This window comes from Ischnura elegans, chromosome 12, assembly GCF_921293095.1.
Source record: "Ischnura elegans chromosome 12, ioIscEleg1.1, whole genome shotgun sequence".
In the NCBI taxonomy this organism is placed as follows: domain Eukaryota; kingdom Metazoa; phylum Arthropoda; class Insecta; order Odonata; family Coenagrionidae; genus Ischnura; species Ischnura elegans.
Window position 1 is genome coordinate 50,030,327 of NC_060257.1, and position 22,616 is coordinate 50,052,942.

Sequence of the window (22,616 nt, forward strand, 5' to 3'; positions counted from 1 at the left end):
TTAAACAGCAACAAGGGGATTGGTATTATCTAGAACTACCGCTTAATTTTCAAGTATTGAGACAGATTTATAGAGACTATTTTGATTACAATGCAGTCTCTAATAGTACGTTACCATTACCTAAAGAGGCTATATTTCAGATTACTTTACGCGTAGAAGCGCCTGATAATCAGATAGTTGACCTCGATCACATTCGTTTCTCACCTCTAACGCATGACTTTCAAGCAGCCATATACCATCCATTAATTGGTAAGCCAACAGCAGTTATTCATGGCAATGGTTTAGTTACGAGAACCATTTATAACCGCTTACAACAAGAAATTGCCAGTATAGATGAAACGGGGCAACTGCAAGAATTTTCTTCCTCGAGTAGAACAGGTAAATTGGTTCCCGCCCCACAAGGAAGCAAGGTTGATGCCAAGCCGAATGTTATAACCTTTGAACCAGCTTACGGATTCTATGAAACTTTTGATACAAATGCTTGGCATTACCGATGGAAACTCAATCATCCACCTGCTTGGCGTGTTGCAACTGGTCAATTATGGCACAAACATTCAGAGAACCATCGAATGGAGGCAAAGGAAGATTTATTTGATAGTACGAGTGCTGCCATTCGATGCTACTTTGTCTTACAGGAATCACAAGCTGCTTTATCGCTCAATTGGCAAGCCATTGGTCGTGTACAGTTCACTCGACAATCTGATCATTCTACACATATGGTTTTACCCAATGGGCAATCTATAACTAAATTGCCATCAGCCGGTGAGTTAATCGTTATGCTTGAAGAAAATTACCTGTGGCTATGGTTAGATGGTGTATTGTTGGTAGATCAACCATTGCCAATAGCCAAACCATCTACTGTTACTTCATTCACTCCTTGGTCATCATTTGCATTAGATGCACAAGGAGCAGTTTTAGTTGAAGATTGCTTGGTCATGAATCGCCCGCAGGTAACCGTAAAGTATTATAATGCATGGAGTGAAAAGACGCAGGTTGTTCAATTAGAAGGTGCGCAAACCATTCTAGTTAATGAGGTGTTGTATGATGAACTGGGACGTGAGGCTATTACTACCAAAACAACACGGATCAAACGTAAGGCGGATCAATCGCTACTGGCTTACCGTCCAGATTTTTTTAGCAACAAAAACCCTACACATTCACAATCCGTTTGGCATACGGGTATCCTTCAAGGAGAAGTGAATCAGTTCAATCCTGCAGATCAAGGTGTGGCTTATACACGGACCAAGTATGCAGCCAATCCATTGAATCAAGCGGAAATTGTAGGTTTACCCGGTCCAGATTTTTCAATCACTGGGCGTTATGCTACCAAATTAAGTCACCATTCTGATGTAGCATTTATCAATAATCTATTTCCAATGCATCAAGGTTACCATAAAAAAGTAGAACATACGCCAAATGATGGTTTACACATTACAGTTTTTGACCCAAGTAGTAATGAAGTAGCCAAATATGTACGGGTACCTAGCTATAATCACCTACTCACTACCTATGAATATGATGCCGAAAACCGTTTGATAAAAATCTTACCTCCACTATACCATGAAAAGGTAGACACAGCTACTAGGTTAACCACTTGGCAATTTGGTGAAGAGTATCTATCTGCTGAAGAAAAAGAGTGGCAAAAAGCGTTAGCAACACGTTTTATCTATGACCGGTACGGCCATTTAACACGCAAAATTACGCCTGATAGTGGTACTACAGCTTATCTTTATAATGCTGCAGGTCAAAAGCGATTTATGGTTGCTTTAGATGAGACTGAGAAGTCTAAAAAAATAGTTTACTTTAACTATGATGAAAATAACCAATTAATCAGCACGGGACATATAAATCGCCCGTTACCTCTTACAACTTTACATCAACATCTAGAAAGCAATCACCTACCCTATGCGCAAGAATACCAAACATTTGACCATTCCAATGGGCAGTTTGATCCCTTATTACGTGGGCGTGAAAAACAGTACATTACCCATAATGATGACGAAGTAATCATTGAAAAGTTACGTTTTGATGCCCAGCAGCAGGTTACCTCTAAAAAAGCTATATCAACACAAACTGATTCACTGACTAACATTGAAAAACAGTATATATATGGTAAGCTACAGAAATTAAGATATCCCATAACAGTAGATGATCACCCCTTCGATTTAGTGCACAGCTATAATAGGCTTGGTCAACTGATTGGATTGGGTACTGCTGATAACCCCACTTATTATGCCAACTTTGGGTATTATGCTACAGGTCAGCTAGCGCATGAGCAATACCAACCTGGTAGATCACACAGCTTTACCCGAAATTATTGCTATAACTCACCTGGATTCCTTGAACGGATATCAGATCCCTTTCTAATGGAAGAGCTTGCCTATACCCATAAAGGCTATGGCCAATCTGGATATGGTGATGGCATGGTTATGCAAGCCACTTTTAATGCTAGTTGGCCCATACATGCAGATAGAAGATGGTTTCAAATGGGAGAAAGTGATTTAGGTGGCAATTATTCAACCGTGTGCATCAAGGCTTTAAAGCGCACTGGATATCTTACGGATAACGGCCAACCCATTAAGTTATATGTCCGAGAGGCAGAAACTGCCTTACCATTGGTATGTGGGGGAGAAACAGGTCGTCATATGGCTACACTGGTAGCCAAAAAGCAAAAGCCAACTTATTATGGCCATCGTTATGCATACGGCAACCATCAAGAATTAGTTAAAGCTAAATACATTACTGATAATAGTGATCATCAACCCTTACAACCAGATTCATTTGTTAAGCAAATTCCAGGGGTAACCCCTCAACAATCTCAGCATATTTGGAAGCTATTAACCGATGCTGGGTACATCATTACTGATCAACAACGCAATGACCCCGCTACTGCAGTGGGTAAACGTGGAATAACATTTTTTCGGGATACAGACTTACAGCATGATCTAGCTGCTTTGAGTGATGACTACATAGTTTATGTTGAAGCAATTGAACGATTGATTATATCGGCCATTAGTCAGCAAAGAATATTATCACGGACAGACTTTGAGGTAGCTTTTTTACATTGGCAAGGTATTGATCTAAACTCACCTAGAATTACTTATAATTGGGAACAAGCCAAAGCAAGAAAAATTGTTCAAATGTTGCTGGACAAGGGTTATCTACCCATAAAAATGGCAGATTTTACCCGCCCTTTAAAAAATAATTTTTCTACAACATTACAAACATACACTGCACTTATACCAAAGATTGTAGCAACATTAGCACACCACTTCGCCCATGAATTGGGGCAAACTGCTTTTGATGTGGAATCGTATAAGATTGATGCCAATGGCAATCATCACCTTTTTTATACTGGCTTTAATCGTTATGCATTAGCTTACCGCAATGCCACCAATCAGATTGAAAGCATCACATTAGATTGGCCTTATGAGCTCAATGCACTAGAAGGAGAAAAAGTTTTTGCCATGAAACATGATGACCAGGGCAATGTAGTTCAAGCTTTGCATAAAAATATTCGCCATATTGCTTACCATCCCGTTTCTCAACGCACTACTCGGATTCAGCTTACAGATGATCGTGAATTACGTTTTTACTATGATGCACAAGGGGAAAGAGTATTGAAACGGGTGTTTGATGCTACGGGTAAAATAAGCCATGAAACCCACTATTTACGTGATGAGCAAGGTAAAGTGCTTGTAGATCGGCAAACTACATACGTAGATGGCTCCCCTCAGGAGATTGTGACAGCTTACCTATATGGTCCAAGAGGTATCTTAGGATTTATTCGAAACAATAGTTTTTATAGCATTACTACAGATCACGCTGGTTCTGTTCGACTTGTGATCAAAGATAGCAGAGTAGTGGCAGCTTATGATTACCTACCCTATGGTGGGCTCATGCGTTCCTATGGCAGTGACCCGCAATCCCATATTATCTATCGTTATACAGGTCAGGAATGGGATGAAGAAACTGGTCTTTATAATTATCATGCTAGGCTCTATGATCCTGCTATTGGTCGTTTTTACCAAATTGATCCAAAAGCCCAGTATGTTAGCCCTTATAAATATGCTGGAAACTCACCCATTTCTGTCGTAGACCCTGATGGTGAATTTGCCTTTCTCTTAACCTGTATCATACTAGCCATTGCGGGGGCTTACCTAGGTGGGGCAGCAGCTAATAATCGTTGGAATCCAGTAGATTGGGATTTTAAAGATCCTGGCACTTGGTTCGGTATAGTAGGTGGAGGAATAGCTGGTGGGCTCCTACCACTGGGATTTGGAGCTTCAGTCACTGCTATTGGTGGATTAGCAGGTGGTAGCGTCCTTGTTGGAACAGCCGGTACCGTTGGATTAGGTATAGGAGCAGCCTATTTAACAACTGCTGCTACTAACGCAAGCTGGGATCCTGCTAAATGGAAATGGGACAGACCAGATACATATAGTGCCCTGTTTCAAGGATTTAGTGGTGGTTCTGGTATAGCTGGTGGGGTAGCCATAGCACATAACTTTGCCAATACGGGTAAGGCTATTATGTTCCTTGGTAAGCTTAAAGCATTAAATGCTATAGGTATAGGTCAACGGGCTGTAAAGGGCATATTCTTAACCGTAAGTTACACGGCTGGCGGTGGTGTAGCATATGCTCGCGCTGGGGCTGCTAATAACAACTTTGCCTTTTGGGAGTGGGATTGGACCAATCCAGCAACTTGGTCTGGTTTAGTAGATGGTTTTGATACTGGAATGGGATGGCCACAGAATATCATGGAAATGGGACGTGGCCTTGGTAGATTAATTAAAAATCCTAAAAAGTATTTGTTTTCAGGTCAGAATAACTTCAAGTTACTTTCTGTTTTAAAGAACCCCAAAAATCCATTGTACAAAACAACAACTAGTATAGTAATGGCATACTTTATGGGTAGTTCAGCCAATGGAGATTTTGATATTACCAAATGGGATTTTGCTGTCTCGTCCACTTATGAGGGCGTGCTAAATGGACTGTTTTTTGGCAAAGATATAACTAAAACATTAAAATATGTTCGCAATAATGGTGTTCGAGGGTCACCCAAAGCAATTGTGCACATTCCTAAAAACAAGGCACATTATTTGTCATCAAGGATTAGTAGCATGCTTGACTCAATCCAAACATCTCGCCTGGTAGAAAAGTTCCAGCATCTAACAGTAAAAGTATTTGCTGAGAGTGCCATATGGCTGTCTAAGCTAAGTAGTCAGCATCCAGCTATAAGAAGTCAGGTTGACAACTTTTTTAAAGGAGGTGTAAGAAAATGGAAAAGTGGAGAAACTCATCTACCACAAGAGTTAAAACGGTTGATAGCTGAGGAGGCAAAACTAAGAATTCAAGAAGATTCAGCATTAAGTGCATGGAAAGCAGAAAATGAAGAAATATTAAGAAAACAGCAGGAAGTGTTGCCTGATGAGGAAGATAGTGAATTCCTTAATTGTAAACGTGCAAAACGTAGGAAACGGAGTGGTTTAAATCAAAAAAGAGGATGGTGTGAAATCGATAATCCATATTCACAAGGCCAAAATAAACCTGAATTAATTGAAATGTTTTTAGATAGTACTAAGTTAAGAACTCAACAAACCTCAACTGATACTGATTTTTTGGGTTTTACAACCATTGTACCAAATTCTGACAAGTCAAATGGATTTGATCCAACTTCTCCTTCCGGCTTTGCAGAACATTTTAGTATGCTCTTGAACAGGACTCCAAATATTCTGGCAGCAACAAAGCCAGAGTTTATTTACAATCTTATTTTAGGATCACTTTCAACCTTTTCTAATAAAGGCTCAGAAAGTAAAATAAGCTACGCTTATGTAAATGTTGAAACAGTTAAAATTCCACTTCACCGAGAATTAAGTCAAAGAAGACCAAATGTAAATCTAGGTTCATCGACAGACAAAGATATTTCACATAGAATCTTAAAAACAGTCTTTAAAAAAGATGAAAAGACATTGGTATTAAAAACCTTTATTTCTGAAGAACGTTCCCTAACTGCTAAATGGACTGAGGATCAAAAACAAAGTATGCATGAACATTATAAGATGGAACTGACCTTAAAGAGTGCGCATAGTAATGATGAGTTAGATAAAATACTTATGACATTAGGTATGAAAGACCAAATTACAATAGAGAAAAGTATATTTTACATTAAACCAGATCATACATTATTATTACAACAGTTGACAGACAATTATACTCCAAATGTTTATAACCCTCCAGAGAGCATAGACTATAAAAAAATAGAATTTGAAAATCAAAATGAAAGATTAGATTTATACAAATATATGAGTGAAATTTCTAGTGAGGATATAAAGACGGTTGTAGAAGGAATCAAAGAATTTTCTCATGGTCTATTGAAGAGATACGATGAGAATAAAGAAGCATTTGGTTTAAATCAAGAATCAGAATCTGCGTTTCATGCTTTCTTTTATGGAGCGCTGTCTTTTAATTTTAAATACCGTTATGACTTGGATGTTTATGTAGAACGTATTGCTGGACGAGGCTATGCTGATTTAATGCTACTTTCTCGTAAGGACCAGAATAACAATAAAAATTGGAATGCTATTCCAATAATTATTGAATTTAAAGCAGATCAAACATCAGTTTCTGATGCCACTAATCAAGTAACTAATACAGGTTATCTATACAACATAAGTATGAGAACAGTAGCCAAAAAAGCTATAGTTGTTGGTATCAATTCTAACACTGGATCAGAAACACAAAGTGGTATTACTGCCCATGAAATAGATATACCACAATATCAAGGATTTACAAATAAATTAATAGCAAAAGCACAAGGAGATATTAGCCAAATAGAAAGTGAACTAAAACATTTATTCTACTCTATCTCACCTTTAGCAATTAAAGGCGATGACCATTATCTTAGCTGCTTAATTTTAGGAGAAATTTTATCAAGTCAGAATACAAAAATTCTTGCTCGAAAAATTGGAACATTAAGTACATTTATTTTTAAGAAAGAACAAAAATGGATAATGTTAAACATACTTGAAAGTAGTAAACGTAGCAAAAAAGGAGCCCCGGATAAGTATACATTTGAAGACGTTACAATTGATGAGCAAATCAAATTACCCGATAATAATGAGTTTGAGTATTCCACTAATAATTTTATTAGAGTTGACATAAAAATAAATCCTAAGTCCAAGGCTGGGTGGTCTCCCAGTGAACAAAAAAGAACAACATACAAAAATACAAATGCAGCAGAGTATTATTTTCAAGGTATAAAAGTAATTGATCCTATCGATAATCTACAAACAACTCAATATCACGAAATATCTTCTATGAATATGCAGGATTTTTTTGATAATACAAAAACAACAATGAGTACCCTATCAAGTTCCCTAAGACCTCTAAAGGATTTTATTAATAGTGAGAGTGATTTTCAAGCTGTTTTACATGGTCTCTTTTTAGGTGTGGACAAGAAGGCGTCTGAGATCATCAGAGTATTCCCAGAAGCTAATCCTTCTGTGGATGGTAGAATTGATCTTGTTGTATCTAAACTACAAAAGAATGAAATAGAGGGAAGTGAACAAAGCATAATTAGTGAAGAAGGAGTTATTGTTATGGAACTTAAGTATGCCAAGAAAAGTGATGATGTTAACAACTTATTGGGTCAAGGAAAAGATCAGATTCTTAAGTACTTTACTAATTTAAAGTCTGTTACTGATCTCGGAATAGGCACCCGTATGGTAGCAGTTTTTGATAAAAGCAGTGGTAAAATTGAATATGATGCAGATTCTGATGTAGATATTCCACATAGTTCACCAGAGCTAAATAGTAAATTTGGCGACATGGATATAAATGATGAAATGAATATATATGAATCAAATTCACCTGTGGATACTGAACTATCTCTTAAAAGGAATAGGTTAGAAAGATCATTAAATTGTGTTACAAACATTGGATACGAATCAAGTACAAACATACAAAATGAAAGTGCACCACTAGAAGATTCATTATCTTATACTAAACCTGATGTAGGTCTATCACAAATATTTTATAAAAGAACACCATTCAAAAGTACTCAAAGGACGCACTTTAATGCAGTATCTTCTGGTAGTAACCGATTAGAATTCTGGCCAAGCCATTTCATTAAAAAAATATGGAAGACAGTTTTATCCATTTTTTTTAGTAATTGCTCTCCAAATTTAAAAGATAAGCCACAAAGTTTTCTTCCTGACACTAATGTGTTACAACTAAAATCACAAGAAGAGCGACAACTTCTTAAATCCACAGAAAACCAAAACAGACTTCCAGCATTAAATTTAGATCTATCTGGACATCAATGGCCACCTTTCAATAAACCACAACCAGATCCAACTGTACTAGAAATCGGTGATCAGTGGATGAAAAACACAGACATCAATGGGCTGCTTGCCTGGGCCACTTTACTAGCAAGAAAATGGACCGGACACCGTCCAAAAGTTTTTGAAGTATATTCCTATGATCAATCTGATATACTATTAGACATACGAACCCAAGAATTGGTATATGTATTTATAGATACAGTAGAAGCACAAGTGCAAGCTTTTGGAATAGACGATATTGCTATTTTTGATAGTCCCACCTTATATGCACAAGCTATAAAAACAGTCCGTAAAAAGTTGACTACAGGACAAATAGATGCTATCCACTCCTCACTTTTTGAACTAATCTTAGAACACAATAGCAGCAAAAGGGAAGAGCTATATCACCTTGAGCAACAGTTTATGGAACAAGAAGTGTCTCCAGAAGAAGACTGCCAAGAAGAAGAAATGGCTTATAAGCCACCAAGACCAGACATCAACCTTTTAAATCAAGAAATATGCACCATGCCATCGATAGACCAGCTCGCTTCCACCAATAACACGGTACATCTGGACAATACAATGAAAAACCTATGGGTTCAAAATGGAATAGAAGATAGGAGGTCCATATAGAAATTGCGGTAACTTGCTTACAAGCAACGGTTTACAAGAACTAGCAGGGATTAAGCTAGTAAAGGATATGGGATAACCATCTGATCAGCCTATTGAAGCTAGGTTAAAGACATTGAACCAACACTATGACGTAAGGTTAAAACCAAAAAAACCTCTAATACACCAAGCTCCTAGAAAGAAAAGTTCCCTCAGCCAAGTTAGTTATCAACGGTTGATACCTACTGCATACTCGCCAAAATCAATAAAACCCATTACTTGATACAACATTCCCTCAATCCAATGGTGAAATGTGGTCTAGAAATCAGCTGCGTGATAATTAGAGTGGGAAGGTAATTGTATTGGCTGACCTTGCGTTAAAATTTAATTGGTCTTTGTTCCTGACCACTTTTTGGACCCATTGCCGTATGTTGATGGAAGTATTATTTTTCTCTTTTATGCTACAGTTATTGGCCCTCATACTGCCTTTATTCTTTCAGGTCATCATGGATAAAGTGATCGTATATAGAGCCCACAAAATATTTGGGTTGGTTGCGACCAGTATTTTGGAGGTATTGCTGAGGGTATTCCGGGAATATCAATATGCCCATACCACCAATCGCATAGATATGTTACTGGGTATTAAATTGGTGAAACATTTGCTTGGGTTACCGTAGATTTATTTTTAAAATCATTCCGTTGGTTCGTTGGTAGCACCCGTGATGCAGCTGGATAGCATTTGATCCTTCTTAAGTGGTGCCCTATTTAGTTTGCTAGTAAATGTATCCTTTATGAGCCTTTTTCTAGTAGTCATGTGTGTGTTATCACCTGCGTTAACCCTTATAGTCATTGCTTCTATCCGATTTTACATCCTTATTGCTTGGCGTATTACCCAGACGCTACAAGATAAATTAGAGAATCAATTCCAATATAGTGCAGCCAATACTGCTTTCTTAACGGAAAGCATAGTGGGGACTGAAAAAGTGAAAAGTTTAGTGGTGGAACTACGGTTGGTGCAGGGTTGGGAAACAAACGTGAGATCTCATAGGTGCCAGCTACTGAACACAGCTGTTATCTTCTTTATCTCATCCTATGGTAGAAGGTATTGATAAGTTCACCGGTGTATGCATCTTATGGTATGGAGCTGGAGTTGTGGTGAACCTGGAAATGACCTCTGGACACTTGATTGCCTTCAATATGCTCTATCAGAACTTTTCTGGACCTTTGTCTAAGCTGGTGGAATTATGGGGCCAGTTTGTTCACGCTCAAGTAGCTGTAGATAAACTAAGTGATATACTAAACTCTCCTGTTGAAAAAGAAACTGAAGCCACCCAGTAAACCTTACAAGGTGCCATTACCTTTGAAAAGGTATCCTTTCGCTACCAACCTGGTGGGCCTATTGCCTTAGAAAATATTTCCTTACACATTCAGAAAGGAGAACATATCCGTATAGTAGGGCCATTTTGATCTGGAAAAAGCACATTAGCTTGACTGCTGCTTAGGCTCTATATACCAGAAGAAGGACAGCTATAATTGGATGGAATTGCACTGGATACCCTAGATCTACGCAACCTATGTCAACAAGTGGCTGTAGTGCTGCAAGAGAATTTTTTATTCAACCGAACGGTACGGGCCAATATAGCTGTATCTTTTCCTCAAGCTTCTTTAGAATCGGTAATCCATGTGGCAGAACTAATAGGGGCACATGAGTTTATTTTACAGTTACCTATGGGGTATGATACGCTGTTGGCCGAAGGAAGGAGTTCTTTATCAGGGGGACAAAGGCAATCCATGGTCATTGCACGTGCTTTATTAACCAATCCCAGCTTACTTATCTTTGATGAAGCTACCAGTGCCTTGGATGATGAATCTCAAGCTGTCATTCAAGCAAATATGCATAAAATAGCCCATCAACATACCGTCATTACCATTGCACATCGTTTGTCTTCGGTACAAAAATGTGACAAAATTATAGTTTTAGAACAAGGAAAAATGATTGAGGAGGGAGGGCATAAAGATTAATTAAAATTAAATGGTAAATATGTGCATTTATGGCAACTACAACAAGACTTACAGCCCGATTCCTAAAGCAAGAGGGTCCCATTTTATTATCCTATGCACCCATGGAACAATTCAATGCTACCAGCTGTTCTCATCAGCAAGATCAATATGATCCATACAATTTTTGCCTGCTTACTTTGAATCTATGGAAAGGCCCCCTTCACCTACGGCGTGCATATCTGCTGTGGTCGTTAATATACCTATTTGTTTCTTTTGGATTCATTTTGGACTTCTGGGGGTATTAGATATATATGCGACAGCCCATGGCCAGCTTGTATTACCCAACTGATTCAGCCATATGAATTAAGTAAAGTAGTAGAAATCTTAGTCAAAGATGGACAAGAGATGAAAGCAGGGGATCAGTTCTTGGTCCTAAACATAGTAGGCACTGCACAAGAGATTGGTCGTTGCAGGGAACAAAAATATTTTCAAGTGTTAGAAATCGCTCACTGTCGTACATTACTACCAACCGGTAGAGAACCTGGTCATACCCAGTACCATGGATCAAGCTACTGAAGAAAGGGTGCAAGCACACTTTAGGGGCATTTGGCAAGAACATCAAGCAATGTTGCATAAGTTTGATACAGAGTTAGTCATTAATAAATCAGAGAAAATAGCCCATAAGAACAGCATACATTACTTACAGAAACTATTGGCTAATATAGAACAACGCTCCACTTAGCTTCATTGCAAAAAAAAAAATCATTTGGACCACAGATATATTAGCCTGGTTTATATGTCTGTGATTTGGACACACCCCGAGTTCAAGTTTCTTGGTTTCCGATTGTGTTTCGTTGTTTGTGCTTCTTTCCCTGCCTTTCTTGTCCGAATAGCAACAGCTGCAATCAGTACTAAGCCATTTTGTTGACTCTATCAGCTACCTACCCTTCCTCGGCCCCTGGGTGAGGGGTATCAACAGGGAGCTCACCTCAAGAAACATTTTGGCCAAAATGTAAATTAGGTTCAGTGAAACCTCGATCTATCGCTTTTCAGGGGGGTGGATGAAAAAAACGATCAATGCAGGAAAGTTTGGCTATGTTGCCTATGTCCCAGGAAACACAGGATTTTGGAGAGTAATTATGATATTCATTGAGGGATTCAAACAAGATTTTAGCTGATTACTGGAATATTATTACTTTACTGAAACACTTAGGTCCTATTGTTGATTCGACTAATATCTCTTTCAAATATCCTAAAGGAACACGCCACCTTGCTAAAAATAATTTTGCACTCCCCTCGGCATTTGCACTGCTGTTATTGATTTCTTTCTTATGTAAAAATTCTTATCCATCAAATGTTATTTCAAGTGCACGTATTTATGAGAGCAATGTGCATGTTATGCCTAAAACAACTGCTTTCGCCGATGCAGTGATTGGTTGTGAGGTGGACCACAACAGTCAAAAATAGCTTATTATTTGAATTGTTCCTTTCTAACCATTACAATGTTTCATATAATTGAGGCAGTGTATATAAAGCGTGAACAATGTTGTCCCACTTCTTGTTTTCACCAGGTATTTCGCTCTGCCTCCTCCCCTGTCGTCATATGCTAGCGGATAACCCGAGGCATTGCAATGCTCACGTGCTACTAGACAGGATTCTTTTCTTCATCTTCAATTATTTTCAGTCCATCTTTTAAAGTTCTCACTTGTTTCTTCGGAAGGGCCATGGTCCGAAGACGAATAAAAATAAAACCAATAAAAATGAAATCGGACTTTATTGAACACGGAAAACACTCGCTGGTTTGAATTCAACCCACCCTGGAAAGTATGGAACCACTCGTACGAGGTGAAATTCGGAACTGATGCTATTGCGTACGGCGTAAGCAGAGCATACTGCTGAGGGTGAAGCATGACCATATGACTGCACAATGAACTTTCTGTCCTATAGAAAATGCAACTTACCCGTACATACTCATTTCTAACAATAAGTAATGTAGCTCTAGATGAGCAGAAGAATTCAGATTGCTAGTAGGGAGATAAAAATTTTCCAGAGAAGACATCGCTTTGTTGGCAACTCTGACAAGTGAGACTTGTAGCATAACTTGTAAATTGTAACCTGATGTCCTGTTTTCGAAAAAAATGCCGCATCAACTGCCGAGAAGCTCAGCTGTTAGGATATCGAGATTGTAACATAATAACACCGCCAAGATTTTCTATAACACCGAAATCACACAGTTTTAAAACAAATTTTAGCAAAAAATAAAACCATTTTCACGGACCTCCAACCATAGGTTTTGAAAAATCTTTCTTTTATCATAGAAGCGGGTATTTTTGTAGAGATTACATTACCATCGGGTTCTGGTAAAAGTACGTGAACTAGGTTGTTGCAATGTTTATACAGGCAACGGAAGGGAAGGGTGCTGGTAGATGGTATGGATATAGCCATTGTAGATACAAATGCCTTGTGTTGTAATATGGGGGTAGTATTGCAAGACAATATGTTGTTTGCTGGGTCAATATGGGAGAATCCTACCTTGTGTGCGCCTCAAGCAATGCAAGAGCAAATCAAACAAGCTGCTAAACTTGCGGGTGCAGATGGTTTTATTACCACTTTACCCCAAGGCTACAAAACCCACAATAGGAGAAAGGGGAAGTGGTTTATCTGGAGGGCAACAGCAGCATATAACACTGGCTAGAGCATTGATAAGTAATCCAAAGATTCTGATTCTAGATGAGGCTACTGCTGTGCTGGATTATGAATTGGAAGCAGCCAGTATGGCTAATATGCATAGACAGATCTAGGGGGGGGGGGCACATGCCCCGACCAGACCCTAAAAAATATGCAAGGTTTTAAATACGGTCCCATTATCATTGCATTCGTTTTGTATTATGAGGTATCCTTGTGCCCCCCCCCCCCTTGAACAAAATCCTGGATACTTTGCCTTGCTTTGGCCCCCCCAAAAAGAAATCCTGGATCCGTCCCTGCTAATATGCATCATATTGCCAGCAAAAGAACTGTCATAACCATTGCCCATAGACTGGGAACCATTAAACATGCAGATTGTATTTTCATATTGGATCAAGGGATGATGTTGGAACATGTTTCCCATCAAGCATTGCTACAACAGAAAGGACTTTAAGCAAAACTTTGGAATATACAAATCAATGGGAAAGAATAAGGCAATGGGTCTATTCTAATTTCAATAATTTCTGAATGTTTGCAACTGATAATTTTGTTATTCTTGCAATTTCTTGTATAGAACTGCCATTGCAAATCATCATTTTCAATAATCTGGCTTCACCAATTTGAATACCTTCAGCTTTACCCAAAGCTACAGCAGCCTGCAACTCATCTCAATTGTTATAAAATTTCTTTTGGTAATAGGAGTAAGCCGCTTGTTCTGGAATCATTTTCAGGATATTCAGCTCTTCTGCTACTTGTACCATATAAGGGCAATGGTAGTTTTGAGGAATTGCATCATATTTCATCACATGTAACCAATCATAAGCGGATCTAGGAGGAGGGTGAGGAAAGGGGGCATATACCCCCCCAGGCCCCTAAAATAGTATGGAATATTTTTAATACGGTCCCATTATCATTGCGTTCGTTTTTGTATTACGAGGTATCCTTAAGTCCCCCCAGAACAAAATCCTGGACACGGCCTTGCTTTGCCCCCCCAGAAAGAAATCCTGGATCCACCCTTGTAACCAATCATCTATTTCTTTCTCAAGTCTGCCATATTTATTTATTTATTCAACTTAAATGCTATTGCAAGAATGGTATTCTTCAACACCATTGAAGACATAAAGACCATTAAAGACATAAGACTTGCCCTGGTAAGTTCGGTTTCCGCTATGGCTACTTTTTTTCTTGTATGGCTGCTTCTAGGTTCACCCCTGTTGTAGCCCTATGAATGTCCCATATGGGTGCAACAGGAATAGTGGATGCTACCATAATCACTTCATTGAGTGGCCTACTGAGCATTAAGTTTAGATTCCGGCTCTTTTCTTTTAGGGTTTCTTGCTCCTTCAATAAGGATAAATTTGCTTCTTTTAATGCCAAATCTGCTTTCAAGCAATTGATCTTAGGCACAAAACCTAGGCTACATTTCTGCTCTTCTATCTTTAAGCTAGATTTTGCAATCTTAATAAAGGCATTGGAAAGCTCATGTCTCTTTTGCATCAAGGCCAATTCATAATAGCCGGTAACGACTTTCTGTAATGTATTGCATATGGTTTTAGTAGGGACTAAGTTATTGAGCGTAGTATGCTGACCATTCATTTTAGTCTGGAATATTTTGTCAACAACTGATTTTAGCTCCCATGTTAAGGTGAAAAAGGGGCTGGATCGAAAATAAACTTTTTGGCATCTTTTTCCCATCTATTTTCTTGAGCAGCCATAAAGGTACATATAGCCTTAGGAAGCCATACGTGTAGCGTAGAAAGGTTTTTAGCTAATGAGGAAGCTTTTCTACTGCTTTTAGCACTCAAAATATCAAATTTCTTTTGTAAGGCAGTTGATATCACTTGCTCAAGGTCCAGAGCTTTAATTTCAGCGTGTTATACCTCATGGGAAAAAAACACTAGGATGAAGATGATGCTCTGTATAATGCATTTAAGGTAGGTTTTAAACCTTGGTAGAAAATGAAAGTGTCAAACAATCAAATTTTTAAGTAAAAATGTATAAAATCTACCATTTCGTGATCCAAAATAATATATTGCACAACCACTTATCTATTCTCTCTGATAACTATCTGTCAATTAAATGGCTCTGGTGCATTCACCAGATTATATACCGAATATGCAGCCATAGCTTCTTTACCTGAAGAAGAAATACACACTTACTTCTACAACTTCTTAACATGAGTGTAGGCCAACAGGTCAGTTCTATAGGCTTGGGTTTGGATTTGTGCCAACGCAGAATTGGAAGCACCTTGTAGATATTCCTCTTTGACTAAATGCTTGAATTCTATAATAATAGATGGCCTTATACCCTTATTTAGGAATCAATAGTTCATCATAACGACCATAACCACTTTCTCAATTGGAAATAACGTATGGCGTATAATTTATGCTAGCAATCAGTGTCAAGAAAAACATGATAAAAACCTTCGGATTTTTTACTATTTTTTGTATCGTAAGAGCTTACTGTATGGAGTAAGTAAATGCTTAAAACAGGGATAAATAGAGAGACATTTCCATCTATTAAATGGTTTAAAAACAAGATGTTATATATGGTGTGCTATGTGATTTTGTTGTGTGACAGTTGTTCGCGACTGTGGCACTGCTTACGTGGTGTGGTGGGAACGGGGGAATTGAACGCTCTCCTTGGTTTGTAGTTCTGGACGAGGAGGGACGTTGCTGTGTGCTGGTGCACCATTCTCTTGCTAAATTAAAGCAGTTGTTAATTTAATCAGTGTTATTATACATATAGATTATTATTATACAGTATATATACATCAAGAATGGCAACAAGGATGGGATTGAAGATTAATCCACGAAATTTTGGACGGCAAACAAGAGCAATTGAGGACTTCTACAAGTTAACCCCACGTGGTGCGTTAAGTCTTGCCAGATAAGCGAGAAAGTTTAAGGAGGTATTCGGTTTATTTTTTTAAACTGACTTTTAATAAATATATACTGCCTGTTTGGCGATATTCCAGCTGTAAAATACATTTGACATAACCTTTATGTTGGCGCGAATAAGTTAATCTACCTTTTCGTAAATTCCTACCAAGGACTGTCTGTCTGCAAACTTTAGACAAAATTGCTCATATTATTAAGTATTTGTGGTTAAAAAGTGTTTTACTTGTAATTATAATTGTGATTTTAATACTTGTTTGAGCTAAACCTTGAATGGATAAACTTTTGCCCACCTGGTGTGAACTGTATACCATGGAGTAATAGCCTAAGTGTTTAAAATTCAAATATTTGTGAGTGCGGGCTGATAGTTCCATGATTTACTAAAATTAATTTTTAAAGTGTGTTTAAAATTATTTTCTGGGCAAGATGTCGGAGGACTCTGTAAATGTTTTTCTGGCGTTGGGTGCTATGGGAGGCATGCACCTGGGTATGGTTCCTCAATTTTCTGGCAATCCTTCAGATTTCGAGGACTTCAAGGAACAATTTTATTTTGAGGCCAACCAAATCGTGTCGTCCACGCAGAAAACATCTGTTTTCCTGTCCTGCACAGGCTTGCACACTTTGCCTTTGTGAAGAAACTTTGTGCCCCGGAGAAACCATCTCCAAAATCGTTTGAAGAAATACTCGCGCTGTTATCATGTCATTTAATGCCAATTACGTGTGTCTGGGTGGAAGGGGAAAAATTCGATTTGAGAATGCAGAATCCAGTTGAATCGTTCAAGGACTTTGCTGCCTACTTGTGACAATTAGCTGACAATTGCAAATTTGCAGACCTCGACCAAGCACTCTTACAGGAAGTCTTTAGAGGAATGAAAAACCTCTCACTTAAAGAACAGTTATTTTCCTTGAATTTCTAGGATCTCACCCTTAAAACCACTGTAGACAGAGCCATGGCTGAAGAACAGGCTAAAGTTCATGTGTCGCAGCTGCAGGCGCAGCAAACTGCCAGTCATGTGCATTATCAGAACATGCTAGCGGTCAATAGAAGTGATTCCCCGAATGCAAGTGTTTTCCGCACAGAGAGACCCTACAACCCTCAGGCTCCATGGAATCAACCCTCAAATAGCCATCAACATGAGGTTGGGCGTATGACCTGTTACTGCTGTGGCGCCGAGACGCCGCACAGAGACTACCCTGCGAGGAATGCTACCTGCCACTACTGCCGCAAGGTTGCCCAAGATGTGCTTTGCTAAGTGTCGCTGGGCCCAGAACCAGGGAGCACAGCAGCCCTTGCAGAGCATCAACAGAGAGCACCGCTGTGCCACCCCAGCTGCAGCCCACGCCATCATCGAGCCACCCCTGAGTTCCGACGATCAAATTCACGGAGGTAAAGTTAATTCTTTGTTTTTTTTACCCCTTCCTCAGGAGCACCACCTCCAATACAAATTGTAGTAAAAATTGAAGGAGTGCTTTTGCTTATGGAGGTGGATAGCGGTGCAGGCCACACCATTATTGGGAGTCAACTTTTTAATTCAAACTTCAGTTCTTTAAAATTGAAGCCCTGTGCCATTAATTTAACGACATGGTCGAATGAAAAACTGAGTGTGTTGAGGTAAACCCAGGTGAAAGCAGAAAATCGGGGTTTTGTGGCTGATCTTACTTTATTAGTTGCTGCTGGCCCAGGGCCTTCCTTACTGGGTCACTCCTGGTTTCACGCATTTGAACATTGGTGTGGATGGAGTGCATCTCTGCTCATCAAGTGTTCCCATTCCCCCTGAAATATTAGATTTCAGTCATGTGTTTACCCCTGGGTTGGGAAAATATAGTTGCCCTCCAGTGCACATCCATCTAAAGGACGGTGCCTCCCCAGGTTCCGTAAGGCTCATCCAGTCCCCTATGCCCTATTGAAGAATGTCTTCCGAAATTCATCCGCTGGTGCAGGAAGTATTTTAGAGCCTGTCAAGGTGTCAGAGTGGGCCACACATGCAGTAAGTGTGGAGAAAAGGGATGGGACTATACGCATATGTGGTAATTACTCATCCACTCTTAAACCAAACTGTTTGAGGGATGTGTACCCCCATCCCACAATTGACACAATGCTTGGGAAGTTAGCGGGAGGGAAATACTTTGTTAGGCTTGACATGCCTTTTGCCTTCCTGCAACTGCCGATTGATGCTGAAACTGCCAAGGTATTGATGCCAAATACCCACAAGGGTCTTTTACATGTGACCAGACTTAGTCAGGGTCTCAGTTTGCTCCAGGCACACCAATGCCCTCTCCTCTCTTTCTTCCATCCTCACCAAAGCTGATTGGATGTCCTCCCGGGTTGCCGACAGTGCCTCCACTGGTTCTCCTCTCTGCTGTCTCTTCCTCATTCCTTTGGCAGAGGTCCCTGAGGTTATCCTTGGACTCCTGGTGCCTTCCTCGTTTTTTGCCACCTTCCTATCATGAAATAGATGATTATTAGCACTAACAAAAATGTTGACATGGTAATTACATAAATGAATTCGCAATGTAAAATTCCACAGACTTATTAAAACTGACATTTCCACTTTCTCAGTCATTATCAGGACCTTAAAGTCTGAGAAAGTGGTAACCTCTGTTTTATTCTGTGTCCGTGGTGTTTTATAAAGTACAATTGTGGTTCCTCAATCATATTCCTCAAAGCTATTTGTCATTAGTTGAATTGGTGATTTACAGGGGGGGTCAATACGCACACATGATCCTAGATTTGATTGTCATTTGTGATTTGCAATGATACAGACCCTGGAATTTAATACTGCCACAAATGAAGATGTTTCCCTCGCAATACAAGCTGAAAGATGAGTAATGGGACGACTTCTTTAAATTTGCGAATGAAACAAGTACACAAAGATCTGGTTTGAGTAATAAAACAATCCAGGGAATGAAATCCTTCGGAAGAGTGACAGATACTGCCCCACTAAATGATTAATGTTTGAGTGCATCACATTTTTAAAAACCATAAGCAGGTAAACATTTATATCAGGGCAGTCACCAATGCATGTACTATGCAAAGGAAAAGTAACTCCTGATACTCACGAAGACACCAGGGAATCCACCAATGCTTCGGGAGTCCCTGCTGGAGAGCTGGAATACAGCATATGCAGGGCCTCCCAATGCCTCCACTCCAGTGGAGAATCTTCAGTGCTCAGGGACCTATTCAGCTCCAAATACCTTTTCCTCAAATTATTTAACTTGTCCCTCACTTGAGAGGCTGTTCTGTGATACCCTCCTGCCGCCATCCTCTTAGCAAGGAGCTGCCATACCACCCCATGCTTCCTTTGGTGGTTCTTAATTCTAAGAGAGTGATAAAGATACCATCAAAACATGCGGTACAGTGAAGAGTGTGATAATAATAGCAATTCACCTTTTTTTTGGCGAGATGGGTTCTAGAAAGTTCCATCTTCCATCTAACCCCACCTCATTCATTGAATATTTGCAGTTACTGTCAGTAGTTATTCTTGAAATTAAATTTAGCCAAAATGTAACAAAATAGGTATAGAAATTAGCTTTTAAAAATACAACTAAAATATTCAGTGAACAAATTTATTTTTAATAAGGAAGAAGACGTGAAGAAGACCCCCGGGGTCCCTGCCACGGACACCCCTGCTTCCGGACAACGCCCACCGGAGTCCATCCACTTCTGAGGCGGATTATTGGACCTGGTTGCAGGAGCTGGAACTGAGCCCGTGGCCGGCCCTCAGCCTCCTGACGCCACCCTACCACCTACGGAGACTGCACCCGCCCCCGAAGCCGCAGACTCCAGAGCTGCCGTGCAACAGCGGAGACCATAGGCGCCGACTCCATGGGGCCTGAGGGGGCTCGAACCCCCTCAATAATTCGATTGGGGGGGCGGAGCCCCCCCAATAATTCAAGAAATTAATTAAGTTATATTATATGCTTTGTAAAATCACAAAAATATGTTGGTATTATTAATTTTCCTTGTTTGACGATAGTAACCTTTTAAAATACATTCAGTGATGATATAAAACAAATAATTATTACGGTATTAAACAGGTTAACTGAAAAATGTTGTGTGAATCGTGATAGTGTTTCGGGGCTGCGACAGACTTTGAATTTTTACCGGTGCGTGAACCTTCGGGTACAAACTGGAGGGCCAAGAGGGATGTAAGCTGCCTCCCGGATGATTTAAATGGAAGAATGACTAATTTTTTCTCCAATAATGATAACAAATTGACCAAATACGACATAAACCCTACTGAAACCGGCCAGATAATAATGGGAGGTTTGTGGCGTTTTGGACCCTTTCTGTTACCGTAGTTACTCACACATAAGATGGCTTTGAAAAAAGAACAATATAGAATTTTAGAGAAAAAAAGAAAGTGGACCCCCTAGCTCCTACTAAGTATTATGGATGACGTTTTGAGGGAGAGTGGGGGTTAGGATTGTCTTACATGGTCTTGCGTAACGAGGGACTGGAACCATATTACGTAAGATCTTGTCCGTATTGCCCACACAGCACACGGACACCTTTCGGACATCCGGTGATTGTCCGCCAAGTGGCCTATGGACATCCTACGGACAGCCGAATTCATACAAAATGATGTCCGCTGCAAGTCCGCATGTCAGTAAAAAAGGTGGCCTATGGACGACCTGAAATTGTCCGCTCTGGACACCTTCAGGACACGTTTAGGTTAGGATTACATTTTGTTCGATACTAATAAATAATAGGTCCAGACAAGAATTTAAATAAATAAGGCATCAATTTCATGCACAATATTTATTTGGCTTCTTAAAACAGTACAATGCCAGAAACTACATACGATTTATTTAACTTTCTTCTTCCCCTGTAACCTCTCCTTGGCGTGCCTTAGCCAGCTTTGGATGGCAACCTCCACATCCTTTTCAGGGGCTGTCTTGCTCTCCTGCACTGCTCCTGTAATAATGAAGTATATAAACATTTCATTGTAGCAACAAATTGTATCTTGTACGTAACAAGCAGATTACATAAGACAGGACGCTACAGTCTTATTAGTCACATGTTTAACATTCTTAAGGTTTCAAAATTAGGAAACCTGTCCATTACAGGCTGAATACATTTTACAAACTTTTCTTTGACTTTTTCTTGTTCTTAAATAAGAAAAGATTTTGAGTACAATTATTAATGTGTTAGTAATGTATATATTATGATTAAGAACATTTTTCATAGAACAATTGTTGAACTAGATTTTAATCCCAAATATGAGAAGACTGTTGCCTGTTAGACCCTGGTGCACCATCTAGAAAAAAATTCTTTGATCCATCCTTGCCAGACAGCTTAGTAGAGGTCTCGAAAAAGATATTGGAAAAAGCATTCAAATGGAGGATAATATTTCTGAACAATTGGTCTCCCCTTGAAGATTATGACTACACTAGAGTGAATTGTGGAGGTGAAGAAAAGTGTTACATAAGCTGGAGCTAAGGAAGACTAATGCAGAAGAGCTGAATATGATATAGGAGTAAAGGAAACTAGAAAATTTAAAGGAGGAAGTTTAAGTGAACTAGATCTCTTGGGATTAGTGTGAAAACAGCCACACTGATTTGGCACACAAACCACTTAGCTGCATTGGCCGAGATGCAACTTAAAAAAATAGAAACTTTGAAAAACTAGCAAAAACTTGCTGTAGTTAAGGCCATTCCATGATTTAGATCTCCGAATTCTTCCAATCTTAATAATTAAAATAGATCTTCTAATGTAGTCTGGTATCAAGGCAAAAGTGACAACCTAGCTCACTGGCAATATTCACATTTCGACAGAGACATAACAGGGGAATAGCAGCTAAGGCCTGCTGTGAGCTACTGAAATTTCTATAGCTCCTACAAAAATACCTACTTCAAAACATCTTAGTTAGCTAGAGCTACTAGAAAATAGTAGCTTCTGTAGTACTGTGCAACTACCATCCCTGTTGAATAAGTTATCCCATTCTTAAGTTCTACAGGTGCTATACATCGAACTTTTATAGAGCATGAGATCCTTTTCAACCACGTTTTTGGTAATTATACCTCCCATATGCAGAACAAAAATTGTTTTCAAATGTTTGAATTACTTGGTAGTGGAATCTGCATCTGAAAATAATAC

At 39.2% G+C, this 22,616-nt stretch overlaps 2 protein-coding genes across 3 annotated transcripts in view; one reads left to right on the plus strand and one right to left on the minus strand.

Moving 5' to 3' along the window:
- Nucleotides 1-12,662, plus strand: part of LOC124169038 (anoctamin-7-like) — a 67,390-nt gene extending 54,728 nt beyond the window's left edge. The window contains exon 6 of one of the 2 annotated variants that reach the window (XM_046547504.1): nucleotides 12,506-12,662. In XM_046547504.1, the coding sequence (XP_046403460.1) occupies nucleotides 12,506-12,544 (39 nt within the window). In that variant the 3' untranslated portion in view covers nucleotides 12,545-12,662. Of the gene's footprint in view, nucleotides 1-9,433; nucleotides 11,989-12,505 lie in introns of those variants that run through there. The other variant, XM_046547503.1, reaches the window with a different exon arrangement.
- Nucleotides 12,663-17,918: 5,256 nt separating this feature from the next.
- Nucleotides 17,919-20,065, minus strand: LOC124169040. Its single transcript, XM_046547507.1, has 2 exons — nucleotides 19,577-20,065; nucleotides 17,919-18,958 (listed from the first exon to the last, which is right to left on the minus strand). The coding sequence occupies exons 1-2, from the start codon at nucleotides 19,777-19,779 to the stop codon at nucleotides 18,736-18,738; spliced, it is 426 nt and encodes a 141-aa protein (XP_046403463.1). The 5' UTR covers nucleotides 19,780-20,065; the 3' UTR covers nucleotides 17,919-18,735.
- Nucleotides 20,066-22,616: the final 2,551 nt, after the last annotated feature.

Excerpts from the sequence above, each read along its gene's own strand:
- LOC124169040 (XM_046547507.1), bottom strand. The coding sequence starts at position 19,779 with ATGGCGGCAGGAGGGTATCACAGAACAGCCTCTCAAGTGAGGGACAAG. Across the intron at positions 18,959-19,576 it reads GTGGATTCCCTGGTGTCTTC|GAAGGTGGCAAAAAACGAGG; the intron begins GTGAGTATCAGG and ends ATTTCATGATAG.